We start from the raw sequence: 14,811 nt of genomic DNA, 5'->3' as shown, positions 1-14,811 counted from the left end.
ATTAAAAGTGTGGGAGCTAGAACTATACTCTGTGGTTAAAAGCACTTGTTGCTCCTGCAGAGGACCTGGATTCAGTTTCCAGCACACATAGAGCAGACACAACTGTCCAGAACTCTAGTTCTAGAATGCATGTAATACACAGATGTATGTGTGGGCAAAACACTCATACATATAAAGTTAATATTTTCAAATTTTTAATTGCAGTCATAACTGCTATATTGATATGCACCTTAGTCATTACTCTTTTTATACAAAGACTCTGCAGTTCCTGTTTAGTCTATGAAATGAGGGAAATGCCCTTAGATTATTTTCGTTGCATGTATTGGGGGGGTATGTGTGTGCATGTGTGTGTGCATGTGTGTGCATGTGTGTGTGCATGTGTGTGTGCATGTGTGTGTGTGCATATGTGTGTGCATATGTGTGTGTGTGTGCATGTAGAGCCAGAGATTAACATCGGATATCTTCTTCAATCTCCTACTTGATTTTTGAGACAAAGTCTCTCATTGAACCTGGAACTTACTGGTTAAACTAGACCAGCAAGCCAACAAGTCCCAAAGATCCTTTAGTCTCCACACAGTGCTGGGATTACACCCATGCACCACTGCACCCAACTTTTTAAGTTCTGGGATCCTGAGCTCAAGTGTTCACGCTTGCATGGCCAGCACTTTCACTGAGCCATTTCCCCGGAGTCTCAGATGCTGTGTTTGTCTGGTTTTGTTTGGTTTTATACAGGAGCTCCTGAAGCCCAGGCTTACAACCCTATATGCTTTTCTCTGCTGTGACCTGCAGGGCAAGGCTGAGAAGACTGGGCTTGTGTGAATGTGAGTCCACCCTCCTGCTTTCCCCTTCCACCTCCCAGAGTTCTCACCCTCTTGCAACAGGCCTGTCTCAGAACACTGCCCCAGAAGTGTTCCCTAAACCCTGGCAGGGCCCTGGAATGACAGTGAGCCCCTGTCCCCTCCAGCTGCTAAGTCACAGCACGGTCCGTGACTATGATGTTCCCACCTCTAAGAACTGTACCAGGTCAGGAATTCTTCAAGCCCTTATCTGTGTAACATCACCTATCCCCAGGCCAACAAGTCCCCAGCACACAAAGATGGCTGTTAGGTAAACTTCCCAAGGTAATGGATGAGAAGGCCCGGAAAGTATATAGCTTTTGCCCTCACTTACAGAGCTGCTTGTGGGGCAGAGCAGCATGGAGGTGTCCAGTCACACAGGCTTAGTTAGGCTCTCAGCTCCCTACTGCTGGCAGAGAAATCAGGTTATTTAATTACTCTCTACCTCTGTTTCTCTGCCTCTAAAACAGAAAGGTGACAGAACTCTGTAGTGTTAAGTGAGATCATGCACTAGGGCCCCAGTGGAGCACAGATGACACACCGAGTGCTCCTGACTGACATGCTTTCTACCACAGGCTGCTCCTCCAACTTTAGGAAGATCTGCTGTAGGAGCTGGGGATCCAGTTCAGGTGTTGTAGCGCACACAGAGCCCTCTTGGTCCACCAGCACTCTTGGTGGCTGTGGTGGCACAGCTGTAATCCCAGGACTTGGGATGCACAGACAGGATGAAAACTTCCAGGGTTTATTTGGATACATAGCAAGTTCAAGGTTAGCCTGGGATATGCAACGCTGTCCTAAATCTTGTTTTTAACGTTGCTAGTTTTAATCTAACTAGCATATTAAAGATATGCATGTGTACTTAAACACATAGATGCCCTGAATTCTGCTTGATGGAACTCTGGCTAGCAGTCAGCTGCCTGCTCTGTCCCTAAGTGCAAAGACTTTCAGTGTATAAAAGCAAATGAAAATACTGCTGGTTGGGCTGGTGAGATGGCTCAGTGGGTAAGAGCACCCGACTGCTCTTCCGAAGGTTCGGAGTTCAAATTCCAGCAACCACATGGTGGCTCACAACCATCTGTAACGAGATCTGACTCCCTCTTCTGGGGTGTCTGAAGACAGCTACAGTGTACTTACATATAATCAATAAATAAATCTTTAAAAAAAAAAAAAAAGAAAATACTGCTGGTGTCTTTAGCCAAAAGATTTCTAAGACTGAGCCTGGGCAGGTATGGTTTTCTCTAAACCCCCTCTTCTTGAGCTTGTTTCACAAAAGGGTACCTTAGAAGCTGCTGTAGAAACGGCTTCTGGAGGAGCATCAAGATTTCCTGCCCCACCAGGAACACTAGATGAAGACTATGGAAACATAAAAACATACTTGAGTTCGGAGCCTGAAAGGTCAGCCCATGTATATAAGGTTTGCGATCCAAGGAGACCACTTCAAGGTCACAGGGCCACAATTAGAGGCTTCTGTGGTTTCAACAAACGATCACTGTAATCTGAGACCATGATGAATGGAATAACCAAGAAGTGGAAGACACTGTAAAAACTTTTAACTGAATCCACTGCCAGAGATGGGGCAAGAACTTACTAAAGCGATCCTTAAGCCTCTGTCTCTCTGGGTATGGTGCTCTATGATCAGAAAGAATCTGAGAACTGTGAGGATACGCGCTCTGCCCCAGTAAGGAGGAATGAGAGGGATCTGCCCCAGTCCTCATTCAAAACAAAACGGGTTACTCGTTCGGTGGGATGAACTCAGCAAGAGGGCATCGCTGCCAAACCTTTACACAGCCTCCTCCTTTACTTTCAAAGCAAGTGGACATCTTAAGAGAAAGCCGAAGGGTTTTTCAAAATTCACTTTTGCTCTTGGAATTAAGAGTTCTCTCTCCCAAATGTTTGTTCATGTTGATTCTCAAGGAATTATTTGACTCTAAACGTTGATGTGGACCTAAGCAGAAAATACATTAAGCAGGGAAACCCTTCAAGGTGTAGTGAGCCTGTGTAAGCGGGAAGGGCTTTCCCAGAGAACTAAATGATTAGCTTCCAATGCCTGGCTCCTTACAATCACTTTGCAAGACGCCTGGCCTCCTTCAAAGGGTTAAAAAAGAAAGAAAAGACATGAAAAGAAAACTCTAACGGGTGGACTGAGACGCCATTCTTCCCAGGGGACACTCTCTTGGGGCTCCTGGGCCGAGAGGCTTTGTGCGCCCCTTGCCCGCGCCCCCGCCCTTCCTCCCACAGGGGCTGCTTCTCCAAGGTTCCTGAGGCCACCTGCTCCTCAGAAGCAAAAAAAAAAAAAAAAAAAAAAAAAAAAACGGGATAGTGTGAACGCTATCGCAGTGCGCGCCCCTTCCCAGAGGGAGGAGGGGGAGGTGTTCCCGGAAAGCGTGCTTTGTCGCGAGGGTCGCCCAGCCGCCCACAGTGCCAGGGAGGCCCAACAGAGCTTCTGACCCCGGCATCTTTAAGGGCTCTCTTCAAGAAAACCGGGTCCCGCAGTCCCCAGGGCTCTTTCCGCTCCCGGTTCCCGGCCAGTCGGGGTACCCAGACCGATCGCCCGGGCGTCCGAGCTGCACCCCGCCCACCAGGCCGAGCTAACGGAGAGACCACGGAGATCCTAACGCAACCCGCCTCCGGACGGCATGGCACCTGCTGGGCCCCGCTCGCCCAAAGATCTGCACTAGGGCATAGAGCTGTCCTTCCCGCCAGCCAAAGAGAGTCGTGCGCCTGCTTCTGGGTGCTCCGGGCCCCTCTGCCTAAGCCTCAGTGGCATCTGCCCTTGGGCGCGTGTCCCCCGGGCCTCAGCCAGTTCAGCCCGTCTGCAGCGCCCCCACCCCGACAGGCACAGCTGCAGGGGGTGCGTCTCCAGCCCCCTACCTATCCCGCCGGCTCTTACCTTGTGCGGCGCCCGCAGCAGCCGATGGACCCCGGCCAACTGGGTGCCCAGAGCCAGGTCCTCGCGGAATGTGAACAGCGGTGGCCGGCTTGGCTCTGGGAAGTTGGTGCTGTTGAAAGGATCGGTGTCGTCCAAGAACTGCACGCGACAAGCCAGCGTGGCCATGATGCATCCCTGCCCCGTGGGGCGCGGGCCCCAGGGTCAGCGGGCCGCGCAGGCCGGGGCTCCGGGTCTGTGCGGAGGAGAAGCTGCCGCCACTGCCGCCACTGCTGCCGCTAGCAGGCTCGCGGGCTCGCAGGCAACGGCGCGCCCGGCTGCAGCCCGGACTCCGGCCACGGGGGGCGGGGCGGGGGCGGGGCTCGCCCCCCTCCTCCTCCCGCTCCCGCCCGGGCTCCTCCCCTGCTCGGTTTACTGGGCACCGGACCGGGCTTCCCCGACCTTCGCGACCGCTGCAGGGACAGGGAATGCGAGAGCCATTTGCGCAGCGTCGGTAGCCCTGAACCTAGCAGCAATCAACGCGCAGAAACGCCCCTGCGCCGAGCTCCCTGCACGTGTGCCTGCTGCCCAGGTTCCAGATGCACCAGCCTTGGAGCGCTGGCACTAGACTGGGGACAAGGAAGTCCTCTGACAACGTTACCCCTGGGACAGGGAACAGCACAACCCTTCCCAGATGAAAGCGACAGAGCTGGTCTCCCTGCGGCTGGGCACCCAGACCAGGGAGCAAAGCTGTCTGCAGGCCTGTGACTGGGAGATAGCGACCCGAAGCCCGGGCAAGGACTCTAGGGAGGTTTGCCCCGGTGAGAAAAGAAGCTCAGTAGGAGAATAGGGGGCCTAGGAATCCCAGCAGCATTTCTTGAGCCCAAGGGCTCCTGCACTGAGAATTGGTAGACTGCAAGGAGAGTCTCCACGACCCCAAGACCGGACCGGGACAGCTGCCTGAGAGTTACAGTTGAACCTGTCCATCATCACCAGCCCTCTCCTCAGTACTAGGTCTCCGGAAGTTCTAACTTGACCTTCTGCGACAGAGGAAGAAGGGTGCTTCTGGTCAGATCCCGGAATGGTGAAGATGCTGAGAAGAACCGAGGTGGAGGTTGGGGGTCTCCCTCACAAGAGGGACTTGGCATGTAGCTTGACAGCCTGCCTTCTTCCTCCAGGCTGGAGTGGCAATACCAAGCAGCATATGCCGGTTCTCCTTGCTGCTCACGGGCGACCCCTTACGTTTCCAAAGAGAACTCACCACCTTTTCCATTCCCAGGCCACATTACTGAAGATACCTAATCCCTCTTGGTCACCCTAATCAATAATCAATATCCAATCGTTCTTCACACCCAAAATGGCTCCGTATTGCGTCCCTCCCCCTTTTCTCTGGTTTCAAGAGAAAAGAAACCCTTGCTCTTCACTTAGCAGCCTCACTCGCATCTTTCACAAGCCTTCTATGTGTGTGCACTTGGCCTCCTGTCTCAATATAGGGCCCTATCCTGAAGATCTCCTTTGTGGCTCTTTCACACAGCCTCTGATTCCTTCCTCTCTTGTCCTAGGCTGTTTGGATTTGAAGGGAGACTAGTTTTTGAGACAGAATTTTAGCTGGGCATGGTACACACCTTTTAATACTTTTACTGCTCAGGAGGCAGAGGAAGGCAACTCTCTATGAGTTTGAGGCCAGCCTGATCTATATAGTGAGTCCCAGGACATCCAGGGCTACATAATAAAGAGACCCCCATCTCAAAAACAAGGGCCTTGATGAAGCCCCTCCTGGCCTCAAAGTCATGATCCTCCTGCCTCAGCCTCTCTAACTAGGTGATGCACCGAACTTGAATCATACTTTTTTGGGTTTGTGATGGTTAATACTTAGTGTTAACTTCACTGTGTTTAGAATCACTGTGGTAATGTGCCTCTGCAACATTATAGAATGATGTTTGCAGAAAAGTCTGAAGGAGGAAAAGAAGACAGACCCTGGACCGTAGATGAAACTCTCCCCCTGGGCTAGCACCGAGAGAGAGCAAACCGAGCAGCAGCATCCATTTCTGCGGTTTCTGACTGTGGATACAATGTTGCCACCTCACACTCCAGCTGCATGGCTTCCCAGCCATGATAGTCCAGATCCTCCATGATAGCCCAAAGAAACCTTTCCCTTTATTTGCTCCGCCAGATGTTTTATCTAAGCAACAAGGAACTAACACCTTTTTCTTGTTTGTTTTTTTTTTCCTTTTGTGGGTGGTATAAATATGACCCCTCCCTAGAATGGGTTTCTGAGAAAGTTTATGAATCTGAGTATCTTTCTTCAAAGTCTTTGCAGTTAATGTGGTGTGGGGGTTGTGCAAAGATAGCAATGGTGAAAGTTTTCTCTTGCCTCCCATTTCCTCTACACCATTCATTTCCCCCCCCTCATTCCACCAAAACCCTCATATTCCCCTCATTTGTTCCACATTGCCCATATTTCCCTATTCCCCCCACCCCTCATATTCACCTGATTTTCCTCACATGCCTCATATCCCTCCATTTCACTCACATTTCCTCTGTTTCCTCCACATCCCTCAAATTCCCTTCATTTCTATCTCTCCCTTTAGGGTTTCATAATTTGGCCACTTCTATTAAAAGATAAACCCTATTTCTCTATCCCTTGACTGACTGACCCACTGACTGACTGACTGACTGACTGACTGACTGACTGACTGACTGGTCTGATTGGTTGGTCGATTGGAATGGATTGGATTGGGTTGATTTAGGGAGACAGAATCTTCCTATGCAGCCCCAGCTGGCCTGGAACCCATAGTGCTCCACCTGAACACAGTGCTCTGCCTACAGCATGCTGGAATCAATGGCTCACCCCACTGTACCAGCTCCCCATTCTTTGAATAGAGGTAGCTTTGGTACTTGCTCTTACAAGCAGAGTGTGTAGAAGTGACAGTATGTGGCTTCTCAGAACAGACCTGAAGAGACCCCACTTCACCTCCTCTTGCCCTGAGAGAGCTCTGGCCTGAGACCTCGTACCAGGAAACCAGGTCTAATCTGGGAGAAATGCGTTTGTGGGCTCCTGAGGATGAGAAAAAATGGGTTCTGTGCTATAGGACAATGAAACAATTGGCAAACTGATCCCTGCAGTCATTGGAAAGGGATAAATTATATGGGTTGAAGCTAAGGAGTTGTCTAAGGAGAACACTAAAACCGTTCAAAGTACCCGTTGGGTGCTTCCAGCTACATATAATAATCAATTTTATTTGCAAGAAGAGAAGAAATATGGACTCTCTAAATTTAGGATTATAAAAAAAGCAATTTCTCATCCCCATTATCTTCAGACAGCAGAAAAGAACCTTTTTAAATAAATTTTTTTAATTTAGTATGTATACAGTATGTATGTATAATTTTATATATTTAGTATGTATAATTTTGCATGTCTGTATGTCTGTACAACATGTGTGTGCAATGCCTGTGGAGGCCAGAGAGGGCATCCAATCCCCTAAGTCTTTGAGCTTAAGAAATGAACTTAGTAAAATATATTTTAAAATGTGGTTGTTGAGAGATGGAGAGAGGACTCAACAGTTTAAAGCACTTATTGCTCTTGCAGGAGAGCTGGGTTTGACACATAAAATAAATCTTAGTAAAATTCACAGACAATCCACTGAGATTTTAATAGGCATACACCTCTACATAGACATACATTTGAGCACATGGATGCAGTCACACTTATTCACAGAAAAGGATAGATAAGGTCAGACTGGACCAAACAGTCAATTCAAAGCTATGTCCTTGGAGAAAAGAACAACAACAAAAGCAGAGACCTAAGAAAAGCAGACCCCAAAGGAATAGTTGTGCTAAGTAGATTCAAAGATAACGTGCTGGGGAAATGACTCAGGCAGTAACTTTTGAAAGACTCCATCACCAGTAATGCAATTTTCTTCAGAGTCCAAAAGCCCTGCACCATCACTCAGCTGCTGAGACTTGCTGACCCAGTTTGAACTAGTTCTCAGAATCCAGTAAGGAAACACCTCTGAGCTTACCTAATGCTGCCACCAGGTGGTAGACACGGCTTGACTTTCTCAGGCATTGTAAGGTCCTGTGCCACACACAGTGATGTCACCATTAACTTTAATAAGAACTGTGGTTCTCACCACTTTTCAGGTGAGACTTAAAGGTGTCCTGTCACTTATTCATGGAGAGAGTATGATTTGACAAGATTGTTGCTGAGGTTTGTTCTTGCTGTCCATTATACTGCTAAGTGCAGTCCTCCAAGACCTGGAGTCTGCATGCAGACCTGCAACCCTGCCCCCTGATTATTTTCTGATTTGTAAATAAAGATGCCAACAGCCAGCAGGTCTGCAGAAGAGACATAGGTGGGGTTGAGGTTTCCTGGGCTTCGGGTCGGAGGAGAATCACAAGGAGAAGAAGAAGGTGCAGGAGGAGGAAGGAGAAGCTGCCCTGAGTAAGATGTGGCCCTGGGCACTGCCCAGCTGAAGTTACGAGCAGCCCAGATGAAACATAGTAAGTAATAACTTGGAGTTATGGGTAGAAAGGTAAATTCTAACAGCATAGAGTGTAGGTATGTGTCCAGTTCTTGTGCTGTTTAGGGCTTATTGTAAATACAAAGGTCATGTGTGTCTTTTATCTGGGAACTTAATGGTCAAAGGCAGCTTAGAAGCACAGGCTCAGGATTAAATAATTTCTACAACAATTTTAATTGGGGGATTTGTAAGGTGAATGAATGTGTAGAAGTTAATTCTGCTAGCACAGAAGTGGGAGTTAGAAAGAGACTGCCGGATGGAGCCTGGCTTCCCTTGTTTCCTAGGGCTCCCTGAACTGGCCTGAGAGAGGCCAAGCTCTCAGAGATCCAACATGAAACAATATGAACCAACGAAGGTTTTGGCTGCTGCAGGGTCCCTGAGGATCCTCAAGTCCCAACCAAGATCCAACAGTGGCTCCCTAGGCCCTCTAGATCCCAGAAGCCCTTTCTCTCCTTGGTGACACATCACTTCTGCATTTGCTACTTGTCTTGTTGCTATGACAACATATAGGACAGAAGCAACTTAAGGGAAAGAGCATCTGTCTGGGTTTATAGTTCCAGGCATAAAATTCACTGTGGCACAGGAAAAAAAATTGTGGCAGGAGGCAGCTGGTCACACTTGCAAGCGGGCAGGTACCAGAAAGCTGGTCACACAGTGTGTGGGCAGCAAGCAGAGAGATGAATGTTGGTGCCCAGTTTGCTTTCTCCTTTTCACTCAGTCCGGGCCACCAGCCTAGGAGATGGTTTTGCCCACGTTTGGGGCAGATGCTCTCCCCGCAGCCTAGTTAAGAAGCTCCCTCCCAGGTCTGCTCGGGAGTTGTCCCCAAGGTGATCCCAGGTCGAGTTAAGTTGACAATTTAAAGCACCACAATCACGACTCAGCAGTTTACAACAGAGAGGACAGACAGACAGACTGGGCTATAGGCTAAGCTCTGCCAGGCACTGCTTCTGTCTTCATGGGGTCATTTCACCTCTCTGGTTATCAATGCCTGCTCCACAGGGGGTCTGAGAGAATTAAAGTTGGATGGGTGAGGCCTGTGGCAGAGTGCTTGCTCATGTTAGCCAAGTGTGACAATGTGGAGAAGAAAGCACACACCCAGGAGTGCAAAGGCACCCTCTCCAGCTGGACAGGTCTGTGTAATGTACAAACTCACTTCATCTTACAAAAGTAAACTGACACTGTGCACCTGAAATAAAGCCAGCAAAGCCAACACATATAATCTTTTTAGAAATTGCTAAATTAAATTTAAAACTTTTTCAAGAACTTCAGAATTTATATTTGTGAGAGGAGGCTCATAACTCTCAGAAGTGGCTCCATCAACATGACATACCCGACAGCTGGAAAATACTAGTTACAAAAAGATACTATAGATAAAAAAAGACCCAGTCCATCAAAAAGACATAGAAGCCAGGTGTGGTGCGTAACCTATTATCCTAGCAGGCAGACCTCCATGAGTTCAAGACTAGCCTGATCTACATAGTGAGTTCTAGGTCAGCCTGGGATACACAGTGAAACCCTGTCTAAAAACAAAAGTTGAAAAACTAAGACAGAAATCTTAAATGTGAACACACATACACACACACACACACCTTCAAAATATATAAGTCAAGCTGGATATGATGGCACATTCCAGCACCAGGTGAAGGCAGGAAGATCAAGCCAGCCTGTGTTACATGAGATCATACCTCAACCGATGCCACTAAAAAGATATAGATTGAAAACTAGTGTGTTCTAGTTCCTGCCAGACAGCTGATCTTTTGCAATATTGCAATGTACTCAATAAACTAAAAACAAAAAAATTAATCTTCGGAGTCGCATGAAATATTTAATATGACCACAAGTGACCATTCTTTGGATGTGTTAGGAGGGAGCCTTTCTTGGTGCAGGCATGGCAGCACTCTGCTGAGCTGTGTCAGTGCAAGTGAGCAGAGAGGTCAGAGGCCACATGGTAAGAGTGGGCTGGACTCCAACCGCAAAGCACAGCATTCATTGTAAGACAAAGTTCTACTGAATCAAGTTGCAGGTCTCAATAATGGTAGGCAGTGTTGTAAAGAGAAACTTTAATGCTCTTGGGAGAAGAAATGTTAGGAGATAACACTTGGGTGTTTCTGGGAAGAGGGTGAATCAGGACACTCCACAGTCTTTCAACACGGGGAGCACCTCCGATCCCACTGACAGGAAATGTGGAGATGATAAATCCAAGGACGAATGCATCAGGTACACACCAAAGTTCACCTGTGATGGAGGCAACAGTCGGAAGACAAGGCACGTTATTTTAAAAGCTAAAACCATTTGTAACGCCGGGCGTGGTGGCACACACCTTTAAAGCCAGCACTCGGGAGGCAGAAGCAGGCAGATTTCTGAGTTTGAGGCTAGCCTGGTCTACAAAGTGAGTTCCAGGACAGCCAGGGCTACACAGAGAAACCCTGTCTCAAAAAAAAAAAAAAAAAAAAAAAAACATTTGTAACATGCCTTTGATCCCAGCATTCAGAAGGCAGAGGCATGTGTTTGTGCGTGTACAAGGGCACACACATACATGCAGATAGAAGACAGAGGAGACCCTGGCTGCAGTTCCTCAGATGCTGCCCACCTCGTTTATTGAGAGAGGGTCTCTCATGGTCTGCTGTTCACCAGGTAGGGCGGGTGGGCTGGAGAGCTCCAGGGATCTGCCCTTCTCTGCCTTCCCAGCTTTGAGATTACAAGCATGTGTCACAGTATCCAGCTCTGTGTGTGTGTGTGTGTGTGTGTGTGTGTGTGTGTGTGTGTGTGTGTGCTTATAAGGCATGCACTTTGCAGACTGTCATCTCCCCAGCCTGCTTATTTATTATTTATTTGAGACAGGACTTCATTGTAATCCAGGGTGACCTCAAATTCTCTATGTAACCATAGATACATAGAGCTCTTTAGAGGATGTAGGTTTTACCATCATACCCTGCTTCAAGAATACATCAATGCAGCCTGACTGGAATTCTTCACAAAGTCCTAACAGAAAATGCAGAACTAAAAATAAATACTTCTAATGAATCATTGATGTGTAATGTATAATGAATACATAGTAAATGCTCCGCTTTTATAATCGAGAATCTACAACAGTGACAGAGTCATTTTAACCCCTATGGAGATGCACCACTGGGGTTAGTATCATGAGCTTTTTTTTTTTCCCCCCAATATATAAGTCTTTTATTCTCCCAAAAGAGCCCAAATTGTCCTTGTGATCAGGATCTCATTTCTGGAGCCAGGAACTGAGGCCTCCTCACTCGTCAGCCTGCTGCACAGTTCCCTTCTCAGACACATAGATGCCATCCAAAAACTTCTGGATATCCTTGTTCTTAACTGTTGTGGCTTGCTGAATCAGGGCAGCTGAATTTGAAACAAGTTCAATGTCATTTCCTTCAAGAATTAACTCATCCTTCTGGGCTTGAGAGACAGAACAAGCAACACCTGTCCTCATCTGAACCCTGCGGATGTATTTTTCACCCAAGAAATTTCAGATTTCAACCAAAGAGCCATTCTCCTGGATACTGACATTAATGGGGAAGTGAGCGTACACAGACCGCATCTTGTATCGGAAGCCCAGTGTGACACCCTTGATCATGTTCTGAACATGACTGCAGATGGTCCTGACGGTGGCCAGTTCCTTTCTGTTACCCCACCATTTGTCAACCCGGAGCCTTCTCTTTTTCTTCCCAAGAAGACTCAGCTCCATGTTGATGTGATTGAAGTCCCTCTGCAGGGTCCCCCTGGGGCCCTTCACAATGATTGTGTGCCCCTTCAGAGTGATTTCAACATTCTCTGGAATGTCCACAGTCTGATTGCTGAGAATGGTCTTCATCCTCGAAGTAGATGGGGCAAAGAGCAGTATCATGAGCTTTACTGAGCCCTCTCAGCAGATCTTCTATCTACACGGAGCTAACTTACTATGTTATAAGATCTCTGTGGTGAAGAAATCAGATCAAGCTAGTTGAATTAATTTTTTTTTTCTTGAGATGGTAGGGGATGGAAACCAGACCTCTGTACATGCTAGGTGAGTAAAGCACTCTACTCCCGAGCCACATCCCCAGGCCTGTTATTTTCATATTCCTTCTATCTTCAGCAAGATGAGAGAACATTAAAATGCTTATAATAAACAACAATGCACACTGGACAAAACCTCAGATGGCAAGAAAAATAATAGGAAAGCACAGGCAAGCTCAGGACCTCGGCGAGAGCATTGGCTTTGGGAAGGGTAACAACACTCCACCGCTGAAAACTACCCAACACTCATAACGGTATGGTCATGTGCCAACAGCATGCAAAGATGAAAATGAGGTGCCATGTTGGGCACACATACCTACACATACCCACCTTTCTCCCCCGACTCTCAGAGAGCGTCTGGAAGACATCCTGGTTCCGCTGCCCAGTTTGCTGGTCGATACAAATCATCTGGCACCTGTGACAAGGCCCTAGAACCTGGCAGGGAGAGAGGACATGTGAGAATCATGAGCATGGGAGAATCATAGATAAGTGGCCAGCCCCTAAGCACAGAAGTGGGGTTGCATGAGGGCTGTGGAGAAAAAGAAGGGTGTGAACGGCAATCTCAATGGTTCCTGGAGACGAGGAATCTGAGGAAGGAAAGCACTCAGAACTTGGAAGACAAACAGAAGCCACCACTGAGCCAGCACGGGCACTGTGAGCTTTAAGAACCAACTATACACATAGAAATTAAACCTAAAAGGTACTAGAAGTATTAACATAGATTCATGAGCAGGGATCTATCTGCATATAGCTGGGACTATGGAAACCTTGTGTCTTGGAGATTGCATGGTATTGAAGGTAACACATCTACATGGCAAGGATTCAAATTAACCTACAAGAAGCTTGGGATGTGGATCAGCGAGCTCAGTGCTTACCAGAAATTTATAAAGCCCTGAGTTCCATCCCTAACACTACATAAAACAGACATGGTGATACACACCTATAATATGAGCACTCAGGAGGTGGAGGCAGAAGGATCAGAAATTCAAGTTCATCTTCAGTTACATGGCAAGTCTGAGACTGGCCTGACCTATGTAAGACTGGGTTTCTAAGAAAAAAGTCATAAAGGCCTTTAAATAAAATATAAGAAAATATGCTTTAAGCAAAGTGTGGGGAAATAATTGTCTTTTGTAATTAAAGCAGAAAGCAAATGATATGTGTATTTTATATGTGTCTACAGATACATATACCTGCATACCCCAAACAGCAATACATAAACCAACATTCAGCTACTTGGCATAGCCATTTGGTATGAGAGAACTTCATGTGGCTTTATCGCTTGTATAACAAGAGAAACAAACAGAAATAGTAACAGAAATTCAATATCTCAGAAGTAATAAGATGGCTCTTTTGTTACACACATAAGATGCAAAAGTGTTGCCCAGCTGGTTTTGACTGTATAAACTGAAGTGATCCTCCTGCCTCAGCCTCCTGAGCAGCTGGGACAACCAGGTCAGCTACCAGGTTTCCCTGGGGCCACATGTGCCTCTTATTTATGGAGATTTTCCCTGGAATTTCAAGTACTCACTAATGTAGCTGAGCCTTGGCTTGTGCTATAGTGGGCACTCTAGCTGATGGGCATTCATCTAGTAGGAAATAATGTCTATGTGGTTCTGAGCTCCAGATTCCCAGGCCCCGTGAGTGGCAGAGAGTCCCAGGCCCCGTGAGTGGCAGAGAGTCCCAGGCCCCGTGAGTGGCAGAGAGTCCCAGGCCCTGTGAGTGGCAGAGAGTCCCAGGCCCTGTGAGTGGCAGAGAGTCCCAGGCCCCGTGAGTGGCAGAGAGTCCCAGGCCCCGTGAGTGGCAGAGAGTCCCAGGCCCTGTGAGTTTGGCAGAGAGTCCCAGGCCCCGTGAGTGGCAGAGAGTCCCAGGCCCCGTGAGTGGCAGAGAGTCCCAGGCCCCGTGAGTGGCAGAGAGTCCCAGGCCCCGTGAGTGGCAGAGATTTCCAGGCCCCGTGAGTGGCAGAGAGTCCCAGGCCCCGTGAGTGGCAGAGAGTCCCAGGCCCCGTGAGTGACAGAGAGTCCCAGGCCCCGTGAGTGGCAGAGAGTCCCAGGCCCCGTGAGTGGCAGAGAGTGTGGAAAGATCAGCAGGTGCTCACTGCAGCACTCCGCTAAGATGAACTTCCTTATTCAGCTGGGTTTGTCCAGGAGTCCACACACTATTTGAGGGATGCCAAGCCCAGACCCAGCCCTCACTTCTGGAGATGAAGATCCTGGGACCAAGAGCCAGAGTGCAGAAGCCTCTTAGCTTCTCCTAGAAAAATGTTCCTTAGGGAACAGAGGGATGTGGCAGCCTCCAGATCCAAGCCCTGGACAGCTTCTCTTCACAAACACTTTGGGCCAAAATCTGGTTATTTTGTTGAAAAGGTCCTCAGAAAACAGTTCCTCAGATGGCAGGGGGACATTTTCCAGATATTCTTTTATACACAGACACACACGTGTGTATATATATACATACATATATATACACATGTGTGTGTGTGTGTGTATGTATGTGTGTGTTTTAAGCCCCCCCCCCTTCCTTTTTTTTTTCTGAGACAGAGTTTCTCTGTATAGCTCTGGGTGTCCTGGAACTC

At 47.9% G+C, this 14,811-nt stretch overlaps 2 protein-coding genes and 1 pseudogene across 5 annotated transcripts in view; all 3 read right to left on the bottom strand.

Moving 5' to 3' along the window:
- The window catches only part of Fhod3 (formin homology 2 domain containing 3), a 423,897-nt gene extending 419,848 nt beyond the window's left edge, over positions 1–4,049 (bottom strand). The window contains exon 1 of one of the 4 annotated variants that reach the window (XM_021150413.2): positions 3,727–4,049. In XM_021150413.2, the coding sequence (XP_021006072.1) occupies positions 3,727–3,891 (165 nt within the window). In that variant the 5' untranslated portion in view covers positions 3,892–4,049. The remainder of the gene's footprint in view (positions 1–3,726) is intronic. The other 3 variants (XM_029472088.2, XM_021150415.2, XM_029472089.2) reach the window with 3 other exon arrangements.
- Positions 4,050–10,270: 6,221 nt separating this feature from the next.
- The window catches only part of Mocos (molybdenum cofactor sulfurase), a 48,307-nt gene continuing 43,766 nt past the window's right edge, over positions 10,271–14,811 (bottom strand). The window contains exons 14-15 of the mRNA XM_021150722.3: positions 12,570–12,674; positions 10,271–10,460 (exon numbers count right to left, since the gene is read on the bottom strand). Of these exons, the coding sequence (XP_021006381.1) occupies positions 10,350–10,460; positions 12,570–12,674 (216 nt within the window). The 3' untranslated portion in view covers positions 10,271–10,349. The remainder of the gene's footprint in view (positions 10,461–12,569; positions 12,675–14,811) is intronic.
- Positions 10,666–12,176, bottom strand: LOC110284812 (large ribosomal subunit protein uL6 pseudogene; annotated as a pseudogene).

This window comes from Mus caroli, unplaced genomic scaffold, assembly GCF_978045245.1.
Source record: "Mus caroli unplaced genomic scaffold, Mus_caroli_1 scaffold_19, whole genome shotgun sequence".
Lineage (NCBI taxonomy): Eukaryota > Metazoa > Chordata > Mammalia > Rodentia > Muridae > Mus > Mus caroli.
The sequence above is the reverse complement of the archived record's forward strand: the minus strand, read 5'-3'. Positions and strand labels throughout refer to the sequence as shown.